This window comes from Babylonia areolata, chromosome 8 (genome assembly GCF_041734735.1).
Source record: "Babylonia areolata isolate BAREFJ2019XMU chromosome 8, ASM4173473v1, whole genome shotgun sequence".
NCBI lineage: Eukaryota > Metazoa > Mollusca > Gastropoda > Neogastropoda > Buccinidae > Babylonia > Babylonia areolata.
In genome coordinates, this window is record NC_134883.1 from 16,422,747 (window position 1) to 16,433,557 (window position 10,811).

General features: G+C 44.9%; 1 protein-coding gene across 2 annotated transcripts in view; it reads right to left on the bottom strand.

Moving 5' to 3' along the window:
• Positions 1-9,084, bottom strand: part of LOC143284576 (WASH complex subunit 4-like) — a 53,578-nt gene extending 44,494 nt beyond the window's left edge. For both annotated transcript variants that reach the window (XM_076591390.1, XM_076591391.1), the window contains exons 1-10: positions 8,808-9,084; positions 7,784-7,923; positions 7,075-7,240; positions 6,639-6,706; positions 5,547-5,629; positions 4,893-4,935; positions 3,821-3,924; positions 2,954-3,074; positions 1,738-1,855; positions 622-910 (exon numbers count right to left, since the gene is read on the bottom strand). In XM_076591390.1, coding sequence (XP_076447505.1) covers positions 622-910; positions 1,738-1,855; positions 2,954-3,074; positions 3,821-3,924; positions 4,893-4,935; positions 5,547-5,629; positions 6,639-6,706; positions 7,075-7,240; positions 7,784-7,923; positions 8,808-8,874 — 1,199 coding nt within the window. In that variant the 5' untranslated portion in view covers positions 8,875-9,084. The remainder of the gene's footprint in view (positions 1-621; positions 911-1,737; positions 1,856-2,953; positions 3,075-3,820; positions 3,925-4,892; positions 4,936-5,546; positions 5,630-6,638; positions 6,707-7,074; positions 7,241-7,783; positions 7,924-8,807) is intronic.
• Positions 9,085-10,811: the final 1,727 nt, after the last annotated feature.

Below are 10,811 nucleotides of genomic sequence, written 5' to 3' on the forward strand. Positions count from 1 at the left end.
ATGCACACACACAAGCACATGCACACACACAAACCCTCTCCTCATTCACCACACTCACGCACATACACAGACACAAACAGACACATATACATATGCACACACACACACACACACACATAAACACCCACTCCCTTCTCACTACACACACTCAAGCACAGACACACACAGACAAATAGACACACACACACACACACACGCACACACACACACACACACACACCCTCTCCGCCCTCACCACACACTCAAATACAGACACACACACAGACACACCCTCTCCCCACTTACCACACACACTCAAGCACACACACACACACAATCTCTCTCTACCCCTAACCACACACTTAATAACACACTCAAGCACATACACACATACACAAACACATACACACACACATGCACACACACACACACACAAACATCCACCCACACCCATATCCACTCAACACACATACTCAAAAACACAAACACACATCTTCTCCCCACTCACAACACACACTCAAGCACACACACACACACACACACACACACACACACACGTCTTCTCCCCACTCACAACACACACACACACGCACACACAAACACACAAGTCCTCTCCATCCCACAAACCCCTCCCCTACCCACCGTGTCAGCCCCTGGTTGCGTGACTGCAGCCACTGCAGCTGCTGTTGCTGAGCGGCCAGCTGCGCCTTTCGGTCCAGCAGCTGAGAGGCGTTGGGCAGGCGGGTGAGCAGGAACTCGTTGGGCAGCCACACCACGTTGCCCAGCAGGTGCACGCAGGGCACCTTCTTGTACAGGTCCCACACCGAGCGGAACATGCGCTTGTCCAGCACGCGGAAGATTTGGAAGTGCAGGATGAACAGGGAGGTCACCCCCAGCAGCTGCATCCGCTGGTCCACTTCGTTGCTCTCCCCTTTCCACACACACACACAGATTGACAGACGAGTGTGGTGTGGGAGTGGGGAGGGGAGGGGGGGTGTAAGTTTGTGCAGGTAATTTGGGTTTTTTTTGTTTGTTTTGTTTTGTTTTGCTTGTGTGTGTGTGTGTGTGTTTGTGCAGAGGTGTGTGTGTGCATAATTTGTGTGTACATGTATGTGTGTGTGTGTGTGAGTGTGTGTGTGTGTATTCGTGTGTTCATGCTGAGGTGTGTGTGTGTGTGCATATGTGTGTGTCCATAGGCATGTGTGTATGAGTGTGTTCATGCTGAGGTGTGTGTGTGTGTGCATATGTGTGTGTACATAGGTATGTGTGTATGAGTGTGTGTGTACATGTGTGTTGGCATGCGTGTTCATAAAATGATATTCATGTGCTTAATTGTGTGTGTGTGTGTGTTCATGCATAGATGTGTGTGCATATGTGCATGTACATATGTGTGTGTGTGTGTGTGTATGGGTATGTGTGTACGCGTGTGTGTGCATTAATGTTCATAGAATGTCCACAATTGTTTCCTTGTCTATGCATGTGTCTTCAAGTTTTCGTGTTTCCACTTTTCATATCAGCTGTGTACATATGTGATTGTTCACAGTTATATTCACATGTCTACGTGCTGATATCTAAGTCTACACCACCCATGCATAGTGTCCATTTTGCGCATGTGTGCATTATCACTATCATGCAAGGAACAATTCCACCCCATGGTCTGACACAAAACACAGAGGCCATACATCCACCAGCCCATGCTTTCCCCACTCTCCCTCCTCCTCCCCACCACCCCCCAACCCCCTTGTTCCCGGCACTGACCCACACGGGACTCCAGGTCTGTGATCCACTCCCGGATGTTGACGGCAAACTCCTCGGCAAATGCTCCGTTCTTGGACACATTCACCTCCCGGCTGTCAAACAGCTGCTCCACACAGTTCTGTACACACACACACACACACAGACGCTGAAGTACAGGAATGGTGCACACAACTTTATATCAGGGAGGGTGTGCAGGCCCACTTTCACTGGATTTTCATCAGGGTTCCCTGGCTATTTTTAGTGAGGTGAGGTGTGTCAGGGCAGTGAGGTGTCAGGGCAGTGAGGTGTCAGGGCAGTGAGGTGTGTGTGTGTCGGGGCAGTGAGGTGTGTGTGTGTCAGGGCAGTGAGGTGTCAGGGCAGTGAGGTGTGTGTGTGTCAGGGCAGTGAGGTGTGTGTCAGGGCAGTGAGGTGTCAGGGCAGTGAGGTGTGTGTGTGTGTCAGGGCAGTGAGGTGTCAGGGCAGTGTGTGTCAGGGCAGTGTGTGTCAGGGCAGTGAGGTGTGTGTGTGTCGGGGCAGTGAGGTGTGTGTGTGTCGGGGCAGTGAGGTGTCAGGGCAGTGTGTGTCAGGGCAGTGAGGTGTCAGGGCAGTGAGGTGTGTGTGTGTGTTGGGGCAGTGAGGTGTGTGTGTGTCGGGGCAGTGAGGTGTCAGGGCAGTGTGTGTCAGGGCAGTGAGGTGTCAGGGCAGTGAGGTGTGTGTGTGTCAGGGCAGTGAGGTGTCAGGGCAGTGTGTGTCAGGGCAGTGAGGTGTCAGGGCAGTGAGGTGTGTGTGTGTCAGGGCAGTGAAGTGTGTGTGTGTCGGGGCAGTGAGGTGTGTGTGTGTCGGGGCAGTGAGGTGTCAGGGCAGTGAGGTGTGTGTGTCGGGGCAGTGAGGTGTCAGGGCAGTGAGGTGTGTGTGTCGGGGCAGTGAGGTGTCGGGGCAGTGAGTGTCAGGGCAGTGAGGTGTCAGGGCAGTGAGGTGTGTGTGTGTGTCAGGGCAGTGAGGTGTCAGGGCAATGTGCGTCAGGGCAGTGAGGTGTGTATGTGTGTCAGGGCAGCGAGGTGTGTCAGGGCAGTGAGGTGTGTGTCAGGGCAGTAAGGTGTGTGTGTCAGGGCAGTGAGGTGTGTGTCAGGGCAGTGAGGTGTGTGTGTCAGGGCAGTGAGGTGTGTCAGGGCAGTAAGGTGTGTGTCAGGGCAGTGAGGTGTGTGTGTCAGTGCAGTGAGTTACACCTGTCCTTTACCTGGAAGATCATTCCATCCAGAAGACGTCCCTCAAGCATCATCATCAGCTTCTCAAAGGGCCGCACCTTGTCCTCCGCGATGTTGAACTTGCCGGGGGCATGTCGCACTGAGGCCACCATGCTGCACAACCATTGTCTCACTCACTGCTCATACACTGCCTCAAAACTACAATTGTACAAAGAAGGAAACCGCTATGGCAAACTGAATACTATCCCTGATACATGCCTGGGAGATTTTGTGTATGTTCTGTGCGCTTGTGAGTGTAAAGATATTTTGAGTGTAAATTCGTGTGCAAGTACGCTTAATGCATAAAAGTAGAGAGAGAGATAGACACGTTTTCTGTGCGTATGTATGTATATGCATGTGTGTGTGTGTGTGTGTGTGTGTGTGTGTGTGTGTGTATGCGTGCATGTGGGTGTGTGTGTGTGTGTGTGTATGTATGGGTGTGTGTGTGTGTAGGGATCAGGGGTGGGTGGGTGGAGGAGAGTGTGTGTGTGTGTGTGTGAGTGATTGAGTGAGTGAGTGAGTGTGTATATGTGTGTGTGTGTGTGTGTGTGTGTGTGTGTGTGTGTGTGTGTGTGTGTGTGTGTGTGTGTGCTGGGTATAAGAGAAAAAAACAACAACACACAAGTACAGATGGTACCTGAAGGCAAAAGAAGTGAGAGGAGACAGTCATGAAGACCACAATGAAAATAGAGAAGAGTCACACACACACACACACACTCACACACAACACACACACACACACACACACACACACACACACACACACACACACACACACACACACACACACACACACTCAGAACAAGAAAGAGGAAAACAGAAACACAAAGCTGACAAAAACAGGTGGCCCAGTGTCTTACCGTTTGTAGAGGGTCCAGTGATCCAGGAAGTTGGCGTGGTGATCAATGATGTGATCCAGGGTGATTAACACACCCAGCAATCCCCCCAGGTGCTCAAACACAGTCTGCAACCAGCACTGTTCTCATCAGTACTATCCCTGATCAGTGCTGTATCGGACCAATACTATCTCTGATCAATACTATCCCTGATCAACATTCATTTATCCCCTGACCAATATTATACTCTGATCAATATTATCCCGGTCAATATCATCCCTATTCAATATCATCTCTGCTCAATGCTAACCCCAGTTAATACTATATCTGACCAATACTGTCTCTGATCAACATTATCGATGATAACACTATATCTGATACTGTCTCGATCAATATTATCTGATCAATATTATCCCTGATCAATACTACCTCTGATCAGTACTATTCTGATCAATACTATTTCTTATCAATACCACCACTGGTAATAGTGTGACCTAACATGGTGAACACATCTTCACTACCACAGATCGGCATCTAATGACTTCAGCTACTACTACTACTACCACTACTGCTATCAATGAATGGCATCTGTAATGTGCATTTCTCTAAAGTTAGGTTCAGTGCCCTGGCAATCACCCCTTCGCACACTGCCGCACCTGAAAATCACTAACCAAACCCAACTACACAGACACACACCCATGAACAGAAAACAGCTCTTTCGTATCACTGGAACAATCTGTCTACAAAAGTGCCGCAGCTGTTTTGGATATCTAGTATGCATGAACACACAGACATACACACATTTACACACACATAACCAAACACACACACCTACTAAACACACACCCCTACTAAACTCACACACACACACACACACACACACACAAGTTAGCAAACACCACAGACACACAAACAGTTACACACACTTAAGCAAACACACACACACACCTACTTAACATAAACAGACACACACAAGTAAGCAAATAACAACTCATATTTATATACACACACATGAGTCTCACATGACTCAGTCACCCACATCAAAGCTTTAAAACCCAAAGGCAGAAAAGAAGGGAAGGAGTGGTGACACACTGACCTGGAAGTGGACATCAGTGACGTCAATCAGCTTCACCGCCCCCCTGAAACAGGAACACAGCACACACATCAGTGTCACACTGACACACAGGGCAACGATGTTCATTTCTCTGTGTGTATGTTGTTCACTTGGTGTGTGTGTGTGTGTGTGTGTGTGTGTGTGTGTGTGTGTTTGTGTGCGCATGCGTGCGTGCGTGCATGCATGCGTGTGTGTGTGTGTGAGTGCGCATGAGTGTATGTATGTGTGTGTGTGTGTGTGTGTGTGCTGCTGTGTGCACGTGTGTTGTGGCTGTGTGTGTTGTTACTGTTGTTGTTGTGTGTGATAGTGTGTGTGTCTGTGTCAGTATGTGTATACGTTTTATTTTGACAACCAAAAATCATTATATATCAATTCATTTATAGACCCAAATCATCAAAACACACCAAAACAGATGACAGACACATTACCAAAGAAAAGTGCCCATCACACATTAGCCTCAACCAGTGAACACACACTACGCACACACACGCACGCACACACACGCGCACACACACACTTGTGAACACACATGTACACACACACGTGCATATACGCACACACACACACTCACACATGCACACACTGACACAGTTTCACACACACACACACACACACACATACTCGCTGCAATCTCACCTGGCCGAGGTGTGGAGACAGGACAGTTGTTGTACCACGTTCTTCACCACTTCGTACGTCCGTGACACAAAGCATGACAACTCCTGAAGTCCACCAACAGCAAAGATTATTACATCCTCCGCATTCTAAACTCATAAAAATGATAATATACCATTTTTATGCTACATACAGCAAACATGAAAATGCTCATACACTTTCACTGTCATAGACTGATGGGACACAATTAAAGAAAAAAAAGTATGTATACATGTTTGCATTCACAGAACATTGCCAGAATAGTCTTATCACATCACCTAACATGAGTAAGTAATAGATTGCATACCTCCACAGATAAGTCATGATAGATCCATGAACATGTGACATGCTAGTGCTAGTGAATATGAGAAGAAGAAAAAAAGAAAGAGAGAATGACTGAATAAAAGAGAAAATGTCTTTGCGTTCTTCAATGAAATCTGCTATCAAGAAAGTCAGTTTTGAAAAGATGACACATACTGTATACAAAACCACATCATTTTCATCTTGACAATGACAAGTAGCATACCATTCAGCTTTACAACTAAATTTCCTTGTCTCACTCCAAGCTCTTTTCGCAGTGACTGAACAATCCCATAAAAAATGACACTGGCTGTAGTGATCTGTGTGTGTGCATTATATAGTTTGTGTTTGACTTAAAGATCAAAGACATGTACATAAAAAAGGACTAAAATGAATGTGTGAGAGGGGGGCTGTCTATGTGTGTCTGTGTGTGTGTCTGTGAGTGTCTGTTTCTGCACATGCTTTATTCCATATCCATGACAAGAGACAACCACATTCAAGTGCATATGATTACTGATCTACTCATGCAGACACATTCTACAAGTCATACTCAGGCTGACATACACCAACAAATATAAGCTACACCTTTCTCTGGATATGTCATCTTACACTGTGAGTTACAGCCCCCCACCCACATCATATCCTGGTCCACATCCACACAAAGAACATCTGTACTGAGGGGGTAGAGAGGCAAGAAGAAAGGAACAGATCAAGGAGCAGGAAAGAAAAGCCGTGAAGTAAAAAAAAAAAGAAAAAAAGAAAAAAAAAAAAGATTACCTGCAAGGTGGGAAACATCCTGCCCATCTGTACCTGTGCATCACCCTCCTCCAGTCCACTCTCTGGCTCTGTGCACACACACACACACACACACACACACACAAACACACACACATATCAAAGAATTGCAGTAAGATCATTACACCTAAAGAAAGTGTAAGCATACATGATTCCATCTGATAAACTCTAAGTCCAAGATTCAATCCTCCTAAAACTAGTTAAAGGCACAAGAGAGAGAGAGAGAGAGAGTATGTGTTTGTCTGTGTGTTTGTATGTCTGAGGGTGTGAGTGTCTGTATGTGTGTCTGTGAATGTGTCTCTGTTTGCGTGTACAGTTCATTTAGATCCCTCCTTTTCTTGCACACCCCTAACTCCCCCATTGCCCACCCAACTCCCCTCCCCCCCACACACACTCTGACCATAAAGTTCCCACCTACCCCCTTCGCCGTAGAACAGCAGCGCTGGATAGAACTTGGTTTCTGCCTCATGTTTAAGAGCGTCCATTTCACAGCACAGGGCGGCCAGCACAGTCAGGATCTTGTTGAGGATCTTGTTGTCTGTGTGAATCAACTGCAGCAGGGTTGTCTGCTCATATGGCAGCACCTGGACAAATTAAACACACACACACACACACACACACACACACACACACATCTGATTATTTGAGGTTTGAACATTTATTAAAAGCATAAAACCCACAAACATTTTATGCACACACTTGTATCCAGCCTTGGTTAAGTCAGTGTCAAGGAGTGGCTTTTTGTTGCTGTTGTTGTTGTTGTTTTATTTTGTTTCTGCTGTGCAATTCATGTTTTTGTTTTAATGTTTGTGTGCCTTCTGTAGTAGAAGATAGAAGATTGAAGAGGTTGTGTTTCCATCATCATATAATAATAATGATAATTTCCTTGTGTTAAGTGTTCTGAGTAGATTTGATTCACATGAACGGACTGGAAGACTAGTCAAGGTACTACCTAAAACTTTATCTTTGACTGTCAAAGATTGCAAGGCTTGAGTCTTAGGTCTTGAATCTCCCCCTCCATCTCTCTCTCTCTCTCACAATGACACACATGCAGTGACACACAAACACACACATTTACACACATCACAAAGTCAAACACACACACACACACACACACACACACACACCTGCAGGGCAATAGGATCCAGGGTCATGTCCCAGGAGTCTCCAATGGAATCATCCAGAGCATCTTCAATCTCCTTCAGCTGTGTGGCGTAGTCCTCCAGAAAGATGCCATACTTCTTCAGCTGCAGCTCTCCCACAATTTCTGATCCACAACAGCACACAAATTACAATGACAGTATACATGAAACACTGCTTTAATTTTATAGATATATTCATAAGAATATCTATTAGTTAATACAAATAAACAGGATAATGTCAACGTCAAGCTATCAATGAATGACACAGAAAATTTACTTGTATCACATTATGTAATGAAAATAAATGAATCACAGTAATTGACTTGATACATCTAATAATCTCTCTCTATATATCCATATGCATACCAGTCAGCCTGACAAGAGATGTGACCAAGAGAATTAGAAGCAACAACAAACTGACTACAAAAAGCAGACGTGACAGAATGGTCTTATTATGTTTGTTTCATTTTGCATATTTGTTATTTTTCTTGATTAAACTGCCACAGCACACAAGCATACACAAACACACTTGTAATACCATGCACATAAACACACGGTATCAGTATCAGTAGCTCAAGGAGGCGTCACTGCGTTTGGACAAATCCATATACGCTACACCACATCTGCTACGCAGATGCCTGACCAGCAGAGTAACCCAACATGCTCAGAAACACACAGAAAACAGATACATAATAGTGGTAGACAGTTAAATCAGATGTGTGTGTGTGTTTGTGTGTGTGTGTGTGTGTGTGTTTAATGTGTGGGTCTGTGTCTGTGTGCATGTGATTGTCCTTTGAGTCTGACACAGTGATGCTATCAATTGGTAATACAATGCCAAATATCCTGTACCCGTTGCATGCCCTTTTCTCCACTGTTGATAGGACTAATTCCCTTTCAACTTCCATGTATTCATCATTTCAGGGCACTAAAAAGGAAACATTTGGTTGGGTAACATGAGAGCCTAGATCTTTTCGGAGAATCCATGAGCTAAATTACAACAAAAACTTACTGAGAGAACCATCGTCAAACTTGTCGAACTCCCAGTCTGTGGGAGTTGCCCCAGTGGTTGCAGCCATGTTTCAGTCGTCTGCTATTAACTTGGCTCCAAAACTTCGCAGATCAAATACAAGTGGTGAAATTCATTGTTTTTCTTTTGAATGAAAACAGTGCATAAAATTAAAGTACGCGCACGTTTAACGCGTGTCAGGAAATACAGACTGTGACAGTGTGAGAATAATAAAAGACAAACTCGAAGGCGTTTTTGTTGAAGCGGAAGCTGGCGGAAGTGTGTACGGTCACATGAACGAGGTCACATGCCACTCACACACACACACACACACACACACACATTGAAAAATTACAGTCTGAAAGAATACTAGTTCTGTCTTTTGTGAATATTCACACAGAGAAAAAAGTGTGTATGTGTACACATCATATATATATATATATGTTTGTTTGTTTGTCGGTTGGTTTTTTTTAATAAATAAAACAGAGTTGAAAACAAACTCCTATTTTGTTACACAAAAAAATAAATACATAAAATAACGAAGTAGCTAGGCGTCGATCCTCGATCGGCTTCAGTCGCGGAGATCCCGACGAAAGTGTCATTGAACGACATCCGGGTAATTGTTACATACGATAATATTGGCGGGAATTCGTCGGTAATTAATATATATATATATATATATATATATATATATATATATATATATAGTGGAAGTTCGTTGGTAATTTGGTTAGTGTATGTGAACGATGGTAAAATGTGTGTGCACGTCTGTGATTGCATGTGTATCGATCTGTCGGATAGTGAAATGTACTGGCGTCAAAATGAGAAAGAAAATCTGCACGCGCATTCCAACAAAACATGGACCTACTGCATGTAAGTAAAGCGGACGAATCTTCAGTACCAGAATCAGCTACAGATCCCTGACGTATACCAGCTGCACCCATGTAGTGTATTGCCACATCATCAACTGACGTAATCACAGCAAGATGCAAAAACAACACTGCTGTCAAAATGCAACGAAACTTGAATTTATCTTTAATGACAAAGGTGTGTGGAGCTTCTTGGCTTTTGCTACTACTATTATTATGAGCATTTACGTCCAATTTTTGAAAATAAGCCCTACAGGCGTTTACAAAAAGAAAAAAACAAACACAGGTAAATACCAAAAAAAGAAAAATTGAACACAAAATACATAACATTAAACTACCCCCCCCCCCCCCACCACCACACACACACACACACACACACACACACACACACACACACAAACACAACACACACAAACACCTCGCACAGAAACGCACTCCATAGTACACAATCAAAAATACAACCTACAAATTCTGAAACTCTCAAACTCACTCACTCACTGACAGTCATTTTAGTTCATACTGGAAAGGGATGAGCTGTTGAGGATTATTCAGGAGGGGAAAAGGTGGGTCTTCAGACTGTGTTTGAAAGTCTTGGTATGAAAAACTGCGTTGGCCATACGTTTTGGTTTGAACAGGGGGGGATCCTTAGCAGGCGGGTGTCAGGAGAAGAGCAGAGTTGGCATGAGGGTATGTTAGGATGAATGAGATCAGAAAGATACTGTGGACCAGTAGCCTCAATGGACTTGCAACAAAAAGAGACGATTTGTAAATAATTCATTTCTTTATTCAGTTTCTTCCAGAGAAACAATCACTTTTTCATTCAATCATTGAATCCAACAACACTCTTGATCAAGGACAGGGCACAGGAAGGGGCAGACAATCAGCAGCAGACAGTCAATGATTTGTGTCAGTTCCGTCACACAATGCAGTCAGTGCTACACTACCCCCTCCATCCCTGTGCCCACAACCACGGGTAAAGGGGAGATCAGTCATCGCCAATAGTCTTGGGAGTGGCCGGGGACAGGTTTGAGAGGGATGGGGGGTGGGGGGGGATGGAAGAGAGTAGGGGATGGTAGGGTGGGGTGGGGGTGGGGGTGGGGGGTTCGGGGGATAAAAGGATTATATGGTTGTTGAAGTT